Source organism: Ostrinia furnacalis, unplaced genomic scaffold, assembly GCF_004193835.3.
Source record: "Ostrinia furnacalis isolate ACB-3 unplaced genomic scaffold, ASM419383v2 OfSCF4115, whole genome shotgun sequence".
NCBI classification, from domain to species: domain Eukaryota; kingdom Metazoa; phylum Arthropoda; class Insecta; order Lepidoptera; family Crambidae; genus Ostrinia; species Ostrinia furnacalis.
In genome coordinates, this window is record NW_021134354.1 from 103,031 (window position 1) to 113,830 (window position 10,800).

At 38.6% G+C, this 10,800-nt stretch overlaps 1 protein-coding gene across 1 annotated transcript; it reads left to right on the forward strand.

Annotated features, from left to right (window-relative positions):
- The first annotated feature begins 458 nt into the window (after positions 1 to 458).
- LOC114358801 (chorion peroxidase-like) lies at positions 459 to 5,600 on the forward strand. Its single transcript, XM_028312847.1, has 7 exons — positions 459 to 686; positions 2,274 to 2,444; positions 2,917 to 3,089; positions 3,865 to 4,003; positions 4,402 to 4,548; positions 5,084 to 5,224; positions 5,545 to 5,600. The coding sequence occupies exons 1-7, from the start codon at positions 572 to 574 to the stop codon at positions 5,598 to 5,600; spliced, it is 942 nt and encodes a 313-aa protein (XP_028168648.1). The 5' UTR covers positions 459 to 571.
- Positions 5,601 to 10,800: the final 5,200 nt, after the last annotated feature.

Here is a 10,800-nt window from a genome sequence, read left to right on the forward strand (position 1 = left end):
TATACCATGTTTTATGCAAATAAACAATTATTCTATTCTATTCTAATAAATTGCTATTAATAATTAGTCTGTCATGATTGGTGTAAAACTTTATATTCAGATAGTTAATAAGTCAATTAATACTGTTTGTTTTCCGAATAAAGTAAAATAAATAAATAAATAATGATGACTTTCTTTAAAATTGCCATTAAACGAAATTACACTTTTGATCATTACTGTCAGTACTATAAGATCACTATTTAAATCGATGATACAGAATATTTACACAGTCCTAATTCAGCAGTGGACGTCCTATGGCTGAAATCATGATGATGATGATGATGAATACAATCTAAGTTATCGTTTTGTAACTCATTTTACTGATATTGATTCTATTAATAATCTATTCAAAGCACGTCACTAAATTTTATAAAAATAAATGAGGGTAAACCACACTTTTATTCAACTTGTCTAATGTCAAATCGGTCTTTCAACTCAACCAACGGGGGTTAGTGGACGCGTGCGCAGAAATAATGTTAAAAAGATAATTTTAAATAACGATAGATAGGATTTAAATAGTTAAATAATAAAAATGAGTCCGTTACAAATAATTTTGCGTGTTTTGTCTCTCGTGGTGGTGTGCCCGGTGGTAATCTTTTGTGAAGCACATGGGAATGTACGAGGTCGAGTCAGCATCAGTGAAGGAGGTAATGTACCCAGTTTTATTTCAGAAAGATTTATCATACAATAAATAAAAAAAGTGATAAAATTTCCAAAAACTGACATCCTACCTACATCACGAAAATATGATGATTAGTAGAATTTGTCTTATTTAGGTACTAACTACAAAATAAATGCTAGATACTTAGTGCGAAGTTGACAAAAGCTAGCTTTTATGATATTTATTTTACGTTACATACCTACTTCATTGCAGGTATGTTTTTATTCAAATATCAATCAACAACTGCCTACTACTTACTCCTGATAGTTTTCTTGAGCAATATCAGTCAAAGTAAAATCAGTTCTATAAACATTCACACAGGTACCTACCTATTTATAACGATTATTCCTTGAATAATATTTCTTCATACACCTTATATTTCTAACTTTTCGTGCTTCAGGCAATTTTTTATCGAATACCAATCCGTACATTATTTGCGATTCATAGGATCAAACTCAAAATATTTTTTTTCTTATTGTGTCAGTCGGTATTAGTATAGCTGGCCAGTGTCGTGAAATTAAAAGCTAAAAATTAAATGGTTTTATGAAAATACAAAAATTAACTTACAATCAAGTGCAGCCTATTTAATGTACCTAACTGGCCGTCGAGAAGAAAAAAAAAACTTTTTCTTTTCTGACGGATCGTTTTTGTTTTTTCTTATTCGGAAAATATTGTTTTTCAAAATGATTTTATTTCAGTAATGTAGTTCAATTATATCACGGTAATACTATCTACAGGGTGGAAACGTTAAGTGATCTCACTCGATTATTTCTAAACTATTCAAGATATTGAAAAACTCGTTACTGATCCTGAAAGTGCTTCATGAGCTCTTTCAAACGGTACCAATAATANAATTATGTATAATTATTGTACAATAAAATAATGTAATTATTATTAAGGCTAATTATTACCATTAAGCATTCGTAATTGTTAATGTATTCGTAAATGTTAATTTAATTCGTAGATGTTAACTGGTATTAAATAAATGTAACTTTGCTACACCCTTACAGGGTCAATGTATGAATGCATGTATACCTACCTGTATGTGCTGAATATGTTATTGCAAATGAATAAATAATTAAATAATATCTTCATAAACCTTACATTTCTAACTTTTCGTGCTTTAGGCAATTTTTATCGAATACCAAGTACATTATTATTCGATTCATAGGATCAAACTTTTTTCTCTTTTTCTTATTGTGTCAGTCGGTATTAGTATTGGCCAGTGTTGTGTAGGTAATTAAAGCTAAGATAGTTTTTATGAAAACACGAAAATAAACTGAATTATTTTGATGTGCGACCTCATTTGACGTTACTGGCCTCGTGAAAAAACCATTTTCTTTTCTGGCAGACCGTTTTTGTTTTCTGCATTTTCTTAAGTGACGTAGGTAGTATCTTTTGTTTTTCACAAAAAATACTTCTATTTGAGCAATACTACTCGTAGTTCAAAATTATGACAAGATTGTTAAATTTTTGTGAAAAAATTAAAGTATGAAAATAATAGTAAGTTGTTTTTTGATTTTTTTCTGTAAGGAAGTATGTAGATAGTGTGACCATTTTCTCCAAATTCCAGCACATGTGCACAAGTCAGAGGTTCCTTGCGAAGTCTGCCCGCGCCAAGGGCGGTGTGTGCCCAAGGTGCAGTGTCCCGCCCACCTCAGGCCTGCCTCGCACAACCCTGCATGCCATCTCCAAGGGACCAATGCGCTGGGCGTCTGCTGCTTCACTGGAAGCCATCATGCTGGTAAGACAGTGCAAGACGAGATGTTTGAGAATTTTGAAAACTTGTAGTTTCTTCTTTTCTTGCTCGTAGTTTAAAAACTGGATTCTGTGACTAAGTTATGGTATCATGTTTGTAGACTCTTTAGCTAGTTATTTACTGTAGTTCTATTACTAGACTGGGCAGACTGGGTACCTATGTATGTACTATGCGTTTAACTTAAGGTCAGTGTGAATACGGTCAAATACCTGCATTAAAAAAAGACGTCAATTTCTCCGTGTAGTTGATGAAACTTTTCTTTTACAATCCTGTACAGTGAATAGTTCTGTTCAACTAGTTCTGTTCTAGTTGTCAACGAGGCATCTGCACTTTGATCCCAAGATTGATTAGCGATTTTGTCGTCATGAATCCAAAAACTCCAAACTATTCTTTTCTAACATTTAAATTTAGAAAAAACTAATTTTGAAAAAAATAACTAAACAAATTGACACCACAGCGGAATCCGAGCACAAAGCTCGCAAGGCGACCTCCATCAACGAGCGCGATGTGAAGACCGCCCACCACCAGTCCAAACAGAAGCTGGCTTCTTGGCTGGCGAGAGCTGAGGGGCTGGCTCAGCATCATGCTGTAGTTGTCAACGAGACATCTCCGAGCTTCGCGCACCACATGGTAAGAAGCACACAAATACAGGAGATACCACAACAGAATCCTAGCACAAAGCACGCAAGGCAACCTCCATCCGACGTGAAGACTGCTCATCACCAGTCTAAGCAGAAGCTGGCTTCTTGGTTAGTCAGGGCCGAGGGGCTGCTGGCTCGCCACGGGGATATAGTAGTCAACGAGACCTCTCCGAGCTTCGCGCACCACATGGTAGCGCACAAATAATATAGAAGATACCACAACAGAGTCCTGGCAGAAAGCACGCAAGGCTACCTCAATCAACGAGCGCGATGTGAAGACTGCCCACCAACAGTGCAAGCAGAATCTGGCCTCTTGGCTCGCGACAGCTGAGGGTTTGGTTTAGCATCATGCTGTGGTGGTCAACGAGACGTCTTCGAGTTTTGCGCACCACATGGTAAGAAGGACACAAATAATAATAATACTTAGTGCCTCCTATCCTCTTCTTAAATTAGCCTGCTTGTAGTTTTTATCTTTCTACGATTTTTGTTTTAATAGGATTTAAAGTATCATCTACTATCTCTTGATAAGAAAATACATGTTTAGATTTTAATTGCATTAAGTCAAGCTATCAAAGTCGCCTCTGTTTTTTGCGTAAATTTTGAAAACAATTTATTCTAAAATGATCCACAGTATATCTACACTGGTGCCATTACGATGGAAGCGACGCGTAACCAGAAATAAATCCATTGTCTGACACCTAGAGCGTTCATAGCTCATATCACTAGAGCGTTTTTCCAATGTTTGATAATCTCTAAATCTCCAGTCAGTGATGACGTACGACAAGCGAGCAGACAAGCTGGGGCGGGGCGGGCTCCTGAACCTCTTCGCTGCGCAGGAGTTGAAGGCGCGCCAGGCGCTCTCCGATGATGAACTGGCGCTGGGATTCACTGAGCATACTGATGGTAACTAAGACTTTATTCTTATCAGAATAATGAATCTATAATTATCTTGCCACTAATTTGATTTTAATGAAATGTGAATTCTAAGTAAATTAGTCTAAAACACTAGTTTTATTAATTTTGATAAGTATTGCAAATGTGTGAGATTTTTAATAATGTTGTGCAGGGTGTTGAATTTTCCACTTGTTGATGTTACTTTGATTCTTGATCGGATCTCCTGATTTCTGATTCGATCACGTAGGGAAACTCCGAGCATGACACGCTCAGTCCGAAAAAAACAAAGCACCATCCTATTTGGATGCGAGTAACACAGATACCGTTTGTATAAGTAATCTTAAGTCAATTAAAACTTTTTGCTACCTACTTGAATACGCTTTTAATAAAGAGTAAATCTTCTTCAGGTCCATTCTGCCCACCACCCCCCACGTGCTCCAATCCACCGAGCCGTTACCGCAGCATCGGGGGGGATTGCAACAACCCTAAAAACCCAAGCTGGGGGGCCGTGCACTCGGGGTATGAGAGGCTGTTGCCTCCGGACTACAGTGACGGTAAGTTTTAGATATTAGTTTTGGAAAATGTGTGTGGTGCGTGAGAAAAAAATCAGTCCTTTGTATTATTCCTATCCTCATCCAGCACACCTCTAGAGGAGAAGGCAAAGAAGAAGCATTTGTGCCTACCAATTAAGATACGCGATCTTAGAAAAGACGTGACAGATATCAGGCAGAGTATTTTAAGTGGTGTTAAAAAAGATTATCTTCACACCATGCAGTTTCTTTTAGCTTTAGATTAGGCCACTCTGCTTCATTTTTATCTCATCTAGATATAAATGTCGTTTTATAAAGTGCAATGCCACGATAGCCGAACGGTGAAGGGGTCGGACTGGCCGACTCGAGATCCGAGGAACGCGGGTTCGAATCCCACCGCCGTCGCTCGACTATTGTGGTGAGCCTCTCGTAACACAAGCTTATTTAGCTTACCACGAGTGCATTAGCCTATTAGTAATTTGTGCAATACAAATTGGTAATAATCTTTAAAAAAAAATGCATTGCCTGCAGGTAATTCAGAATTAATTAAATCCCATAGGAACCTGGGCCATGCGCGCTTCATCCACCGGCCTCCCGCTGCCCAGCCCGCGACTAGTCAGCAACGCTTTGATCCTGGACGCTCCCCACCCGAGTCCAACACACAACTTGATGTTCATGCAGTTCGGACAGTTCATTGCACATGACACCACCTCTGGAGTCGTCTTCACTATCGGTAAGCTTTATAACTGCTTCTGAAGATGAATCCCATAGGAACCTGGGCCATACCGTCTGAAACGCCCTGATCCTGGACTCTCCTCACCCGAGCCCTCCACACAACCGCAGTTCGGACTGTATATCGCACATGCCACCAAGTCTGGAGTCATTTTGAATATCTGTAAGCTCTACAGATACTTTTGACCATGGAAACCTGCGCCTCTTCCACCGTCGGCAATGCTCTGATTCTGGACATCCCCCCTACACACAACTTGATGTTCATGCAGTTCGGACAGTTCATCGCACACGACACCACCTCTGGAGTCGTCTTCACTATCGGTAAGCTTTATAACTGCTTCTGAAGATGAATCCCACAGGAACCTGGGCCGTACCGTCTGAAACGCCCTGATTCTGGACTCTTCTCACCCGATCCCTCCATACAACCGCAGTTCGGACTGTACATATAATATATCTCACATGCCACCACGTCTGGAGTCATTTTCAATATCTGTAAGCTCTACAGCTACTTTTGACCATGGAAACCTGCGCCTCTTCCACCGTCGGCAATGCCCTGATTCTGGACATCCCCCTATCCGAGCCCTATACACAACTTGATGTTCATGCAGTTCGGACAGTTCACACATGACACCACGCCTGGAGTCGTCTACACTATTGGTAAGGCAGTTCCTTTGAATATGAAACCCCACAGGAACCTAGGGCTCAAGCTTTTAAATAGCATGCAGGCTAAAAGCTTTCCCATTGTAGTTAAAATTAAACAAGCTCTTTTGAGCAAATAATAGCTAGCCATTATTTCCTGTCATATCTTCATTAAGCTCTTAATTTATAATTTAAAGCACATTTTATTTTAGAGCGTTTAATTTTTTTTCCAAATGAAGTATCAAAGGATCATTAATATCTTCTTACAAAATAGTCTTCACTGTTGGCAAATAATAAAATTTCCCTCATAATTCACAACTAAAGGCTGGTAACGACGTCCCATATTTCTAAGTACCGTAATTATATGGAAATTAAGACCTATCGTAAATTCGACTTACAGCTGCAATTATCTGATGAAACGTTTGTGGTTAACTGGCATGCTTTACCTACTATGCGAGATAGATTATAAAACCGTTTGCTTGTATCTAATCGCTTATAAGTATGATTTAATAATCGCCTTGTGAAATAGCAGAGGCAGAAATTCTAACTGCCAGGAGAAAACAAGAATACTTGAAATAATTTCCAAGAAAAGTCTACAAGTTGCAAATTACACAAGGAAATCGTATGATCGAGATTAATGGCAGGCCTGGCTCACTCCGCGCGGTACATCCGATAATTACCTACAGCGAAGCGCCCCGCCGGCGGGTATTATATCAGTCGAGTGTCACGCGCGCGCTCGTCAGGACGCTGGCGTGCGTTGTAGTATGATTATAATTCTATGATCGAAGTTTTATTTAAAAATGGACATAAAGAGAAAGAAATATTGTGCGGCGTTTGGGTGTTTAAATTCGAAAAGTAATCTACCGGATTTATCTTTTTTTTTTCGCTTCCCAAAGATGCTGAAAGGTATGTTGGCCATGTAGGTAATCAATAATTCTTAGGATAGTATAGGAACCTAACCTACTATGAAGGTTTTCCATAATGACTGCATACTTACCTACATATGTACCTCATTACAAATAAGTAGATTAATTATTTTTTCACTAGACAGCAACCCTAACAGCGTAAGAAGAGTTCAGAGGCACGCGATAGAAAGAGACAAAACTTGTAGGTGAATAAAATTGTAGGTACGTAGTGCTGTGCGAGCTGAATTCCACTGTATCGCGTCGTAGCAAGACTCGCATTTATTTAAATCGTCTTGCGGAGTAATCCTTCTGTACCTGTACTATTACTTATTCTGTGTTAATGGGCCCAGTTTGAGACATCGGCTCAATAACTCGTTGGTAAGTTATGTAAATTCGAAAGTAGGAAATCTTTGCACTTGCACACTTTCTTGTACTGCATCTTTAAATAGCACATTAACTATTAAAACTCGTTGAACCGTTCATGTTGATTCATATTTTGTGAAATACCAATAATGTCAATGAAATCAGTGTCTGGCTTACAAGGCGCAATTTATATAGAAATGGGCCTAGGGTAGTCACTTTACTAGTCACTTGATCTTGCACAATCAGCAACTCTAGGATCACTCACACTCCGTTCTTCCTATGTATCAGTAGTAGCAGGGTTACGTTTAAGTAGAACTGAATAAATATCTATAGATTGATGCGTGAGTTTCGATCACAGAAAGCCTAGGCGCAGACCACCGACTTTTAGTTGGCCGATAGTTGGCTCCGGCTATTAATCAGTATAGACATGGTATGAAAGTGCGCGCACTACACCGATTTGGTATCGGCCGATTCCTCATACAAATTAAAATCGGGTCCAACTATCAGTCGACTAAAAATCGATGGTCTGCGCCTAGGCAAAGACTTTTTTATCGCGTGCATCCCCCTTAAAAATAGCTATAAAAACTTTCCTACCCTACTTTTACAGTACCTAGTTGACAACGCTCTTAAGAACATAATTGCGTAATATTTTTTTTCACAAGTTTTTATTTATTTTTGATTAAAAGTAATTTACCACTAATTTGTTAATAGTGACAGGGCTCAGTACACTTTTTGTGCTTTCTTCTCTTCTTTATGTTTTTATGTTTATCTTTTTGTCTTTATGATGACCATTGTAATTAATGTTTATTCTATTCTACTGCTAGTAAATCTATAGTTGGATATGCAGAATGTACAATTTCATACTCCCTGATGCTTTTTACAATACATGTGCAGTATTCGTAGTTTTATGCTCCCTGATGCATTTTTTACACTCTGTATAACATAAAAGACTTGTTATCCCAAAGCTATCCATCGTTAGTCCCCGTGTGGGTTACCCACCCATTAGTTTAACGACCGCCATCTGGCGGCCTTAAACCTAGCTTATGGCGTAGGTAAGTTGGTTACGATATTATACGTTACAGTTTTATAGCAAATATACTCGTCTATTTTAATTTGACGGCATTGTATTAAGTTTAATAATCTGCAGGAAAAATGTTGATAGTTTTTAAATGACTCTTTCGAATGAGTTTATAATTTCTCATTTGATGCACTTACGGGCTTGGTAACATGAAATTACTGATCACTTTATGTAGTAATTATTTCTATTTACAAATGAATCGATCATCAAGTCATTTAACCTCCACTTCAGGTGCTCGACCCTCGCTAATTTATCAGAAACAAATGTAGAATTTTGCGTTCCACTCCCCACGCTGGCCAGACGGGGTTTTGGCGTTCTGATGATCATTTGTACGACATCCACGTAAAGTTAGGGTAGCCTTATTAACTCTGCCAGAGTCACACAGTAAGAGTAGGCGCACACCGTTGATTTTTAGTTGGCCGATAGTTTAGTCGGGCAGTTGATCAGTATAGGCATGTATGGGAGTGCGCACACTACGCCGATTCGATTTGGCCGATTCTTCATACAATTTGAAGTCGGGCACAACTATCGGCCAACTAAAAATCAACGGTGTGCGCCTACTCTTAAACAGAGTAAGTACTGTAGCAAATTACAAATCACTATTGCCTATTTAATAATTTAAATAATTTGGTATAAAACTTGTCTCTAAGCCATTTTATAGTCTGTCTTTTGGAGCATATATTCAACATCAGAAAATCTTTATATGTTCTATCGAAATTACGGTCATTACAACGCAGACCGTAGCCAAATTTTTGCGGAGTCCTTCTCAGAAATCGCCTTTGAGCCGAAATTACGTACTATTTAATTAAATTTCAGTGCTCTTATGTCTGTAATTAAACTCGTCTGTGGTCTGAAATTGAGATGCCGGCATATAATTGGACCCTCTGGTTATATGTTGAAGGATTCCGTAGTTTAATTCGTGCTTGAACCGAAAAAAATACTATTTTTTATTGCTGGATGCAGGCCGCTACCAACCGGGCGATGTGGAAATCATTGGGGGAGGTCTATGTTCAGCAGTGGACGTCCTGTGGCTGAAATGATGATGATGATGATTATTTACATAGTTTGCAGTTTGCACACAGCTATAAAAAATAACAACAGCTAATAATAGGAGCTAAGCTAAACTAAGCATAGCACTTAGATTGCAACTAGCATTAATATTAACCCTAATACTTACATCATCATCATCATTTCAGCCTCAACAGGACGTCCACTGCTAACATAGGCCTCCACCAATGACTTCCACAATCGCACCTTTATCAAGTCGGTCGGTCCACCTTGTGGGAGGACGTCTCACGCTGCGTTTTCCGGTACATGGCCTCCACTCCAGAACCTTGCTGCCCCATCGGCCGTCAGTTCTGCTTACTATGTCCCCTGCCCATTGCCGCTTCAGCTAGCTAATCCGTCAGTTCTGCGTACAATGTGCCCTGCCCATTGCCACTTCAGCTTGCTAATCCGTCGGGCTATGTCAGCGACTCGAGTTTGTTTACGGATCTCCTCATTTCTGAAGTGATCTCGTAAAGTAACACCAAGCATAGTCCTTTCCATAGCAGCCTAATACAACTTGTGGTCAACAAGTCACTTTAGGCAAAGATACTAAAAAATAAAAATTGGCCAAGTGCCTGTTGTGCCACGCACAGTGTAGGGTTCCGTAGTTGTCCGTCGTTATTAGATATAAAATTTTATAATACATGAGTTAAACTACTATTTCTCTTAAACTAACTGATCTATCTTAACCGTTATAGTTTTCCTTGAAAGTGCAGAAAAAGCACCATTATTATAAAAGAAACTCCTAAGTAATTTTAAAAGATCTATCCAACAATATCCCACACGATGGGGTAGAAGAAGAAAAAAAATTTCATCCCCACTTTACATGTAGGGGAGCTACCCTAAAAAAAATGTTTTTTCAAAATTTTATTCTACCGTTTTGTCGGCGTGATTAATACCTCCACAAAATTACAGCTCTCTAGTGCCAATAGTTTCCCAGTAAAACCTCGGACGGACAGACAGACAGACGGATATAGCGAAACTATAGGTTCCTTGTCAGGACTACGGAACCCTAAAAAAAAAGATACTAAAAAAATGTAAAAAATATTCGTTCCACCGTATTCGCGTGCCCTTAAATTTTTGGTCCACTCATGTGTGCCCTTTATCGACGGGTACAATACAAACACGGTCGCTGCGTTGTTTGATTAACTTTTGAAAGCTCTTTTTAGAGCTTTTGTAACAAACCAATACCCAACTTTTTATTTGGTTGTATTGCTGCTGTAAGAATTTGTATACAATAGGTGAAATAAAATGTAACTTGGTAATAAAAATGCTTTCTTTTTTGTTTTGAAATCCTGTTACTAGATATAAAAGAACCTTCTTTTTTTAATCTGTAGTCTGGTCTGTGACAGTAACATAATTACACGCGAGCGATAAGGATGGGTAGCTTAGGGTCATTGGACAAAATTCTACGTGCTCACAGACCGGGCTTTATAGCCAAAATAAAGGATGTTTTCATGATTTAAGCAAAAATCTTGGTAAATGGAACAAATTCTATGTTAATAGATTCCA

Excerpts from the sequence above, each read along its gene's own strand:
- LOC114358801 (XM_028312847.1), top strand. The coding sequence starts at position 572 with ATGAGTCCGTTACAAATAATTTTGCGTGTTTTGTCTCTCGTGGTGGTG. Across the intron at positions 2,445-2,916 it reads CACTGGAAGCCATCATGCTG|CGGAATCCGAGCACAAAGCT; the intron begins GTAAGACAGTGC and ends TTGACACCACAG. Across the intron at positions 4,549-5,083 it reads GCCTCCGGACTACAGTGACG|GAACCTGGGCCATGCGCGCT; the intron begins GTAAGTTTTAGA and ends TAAATCCCATAG.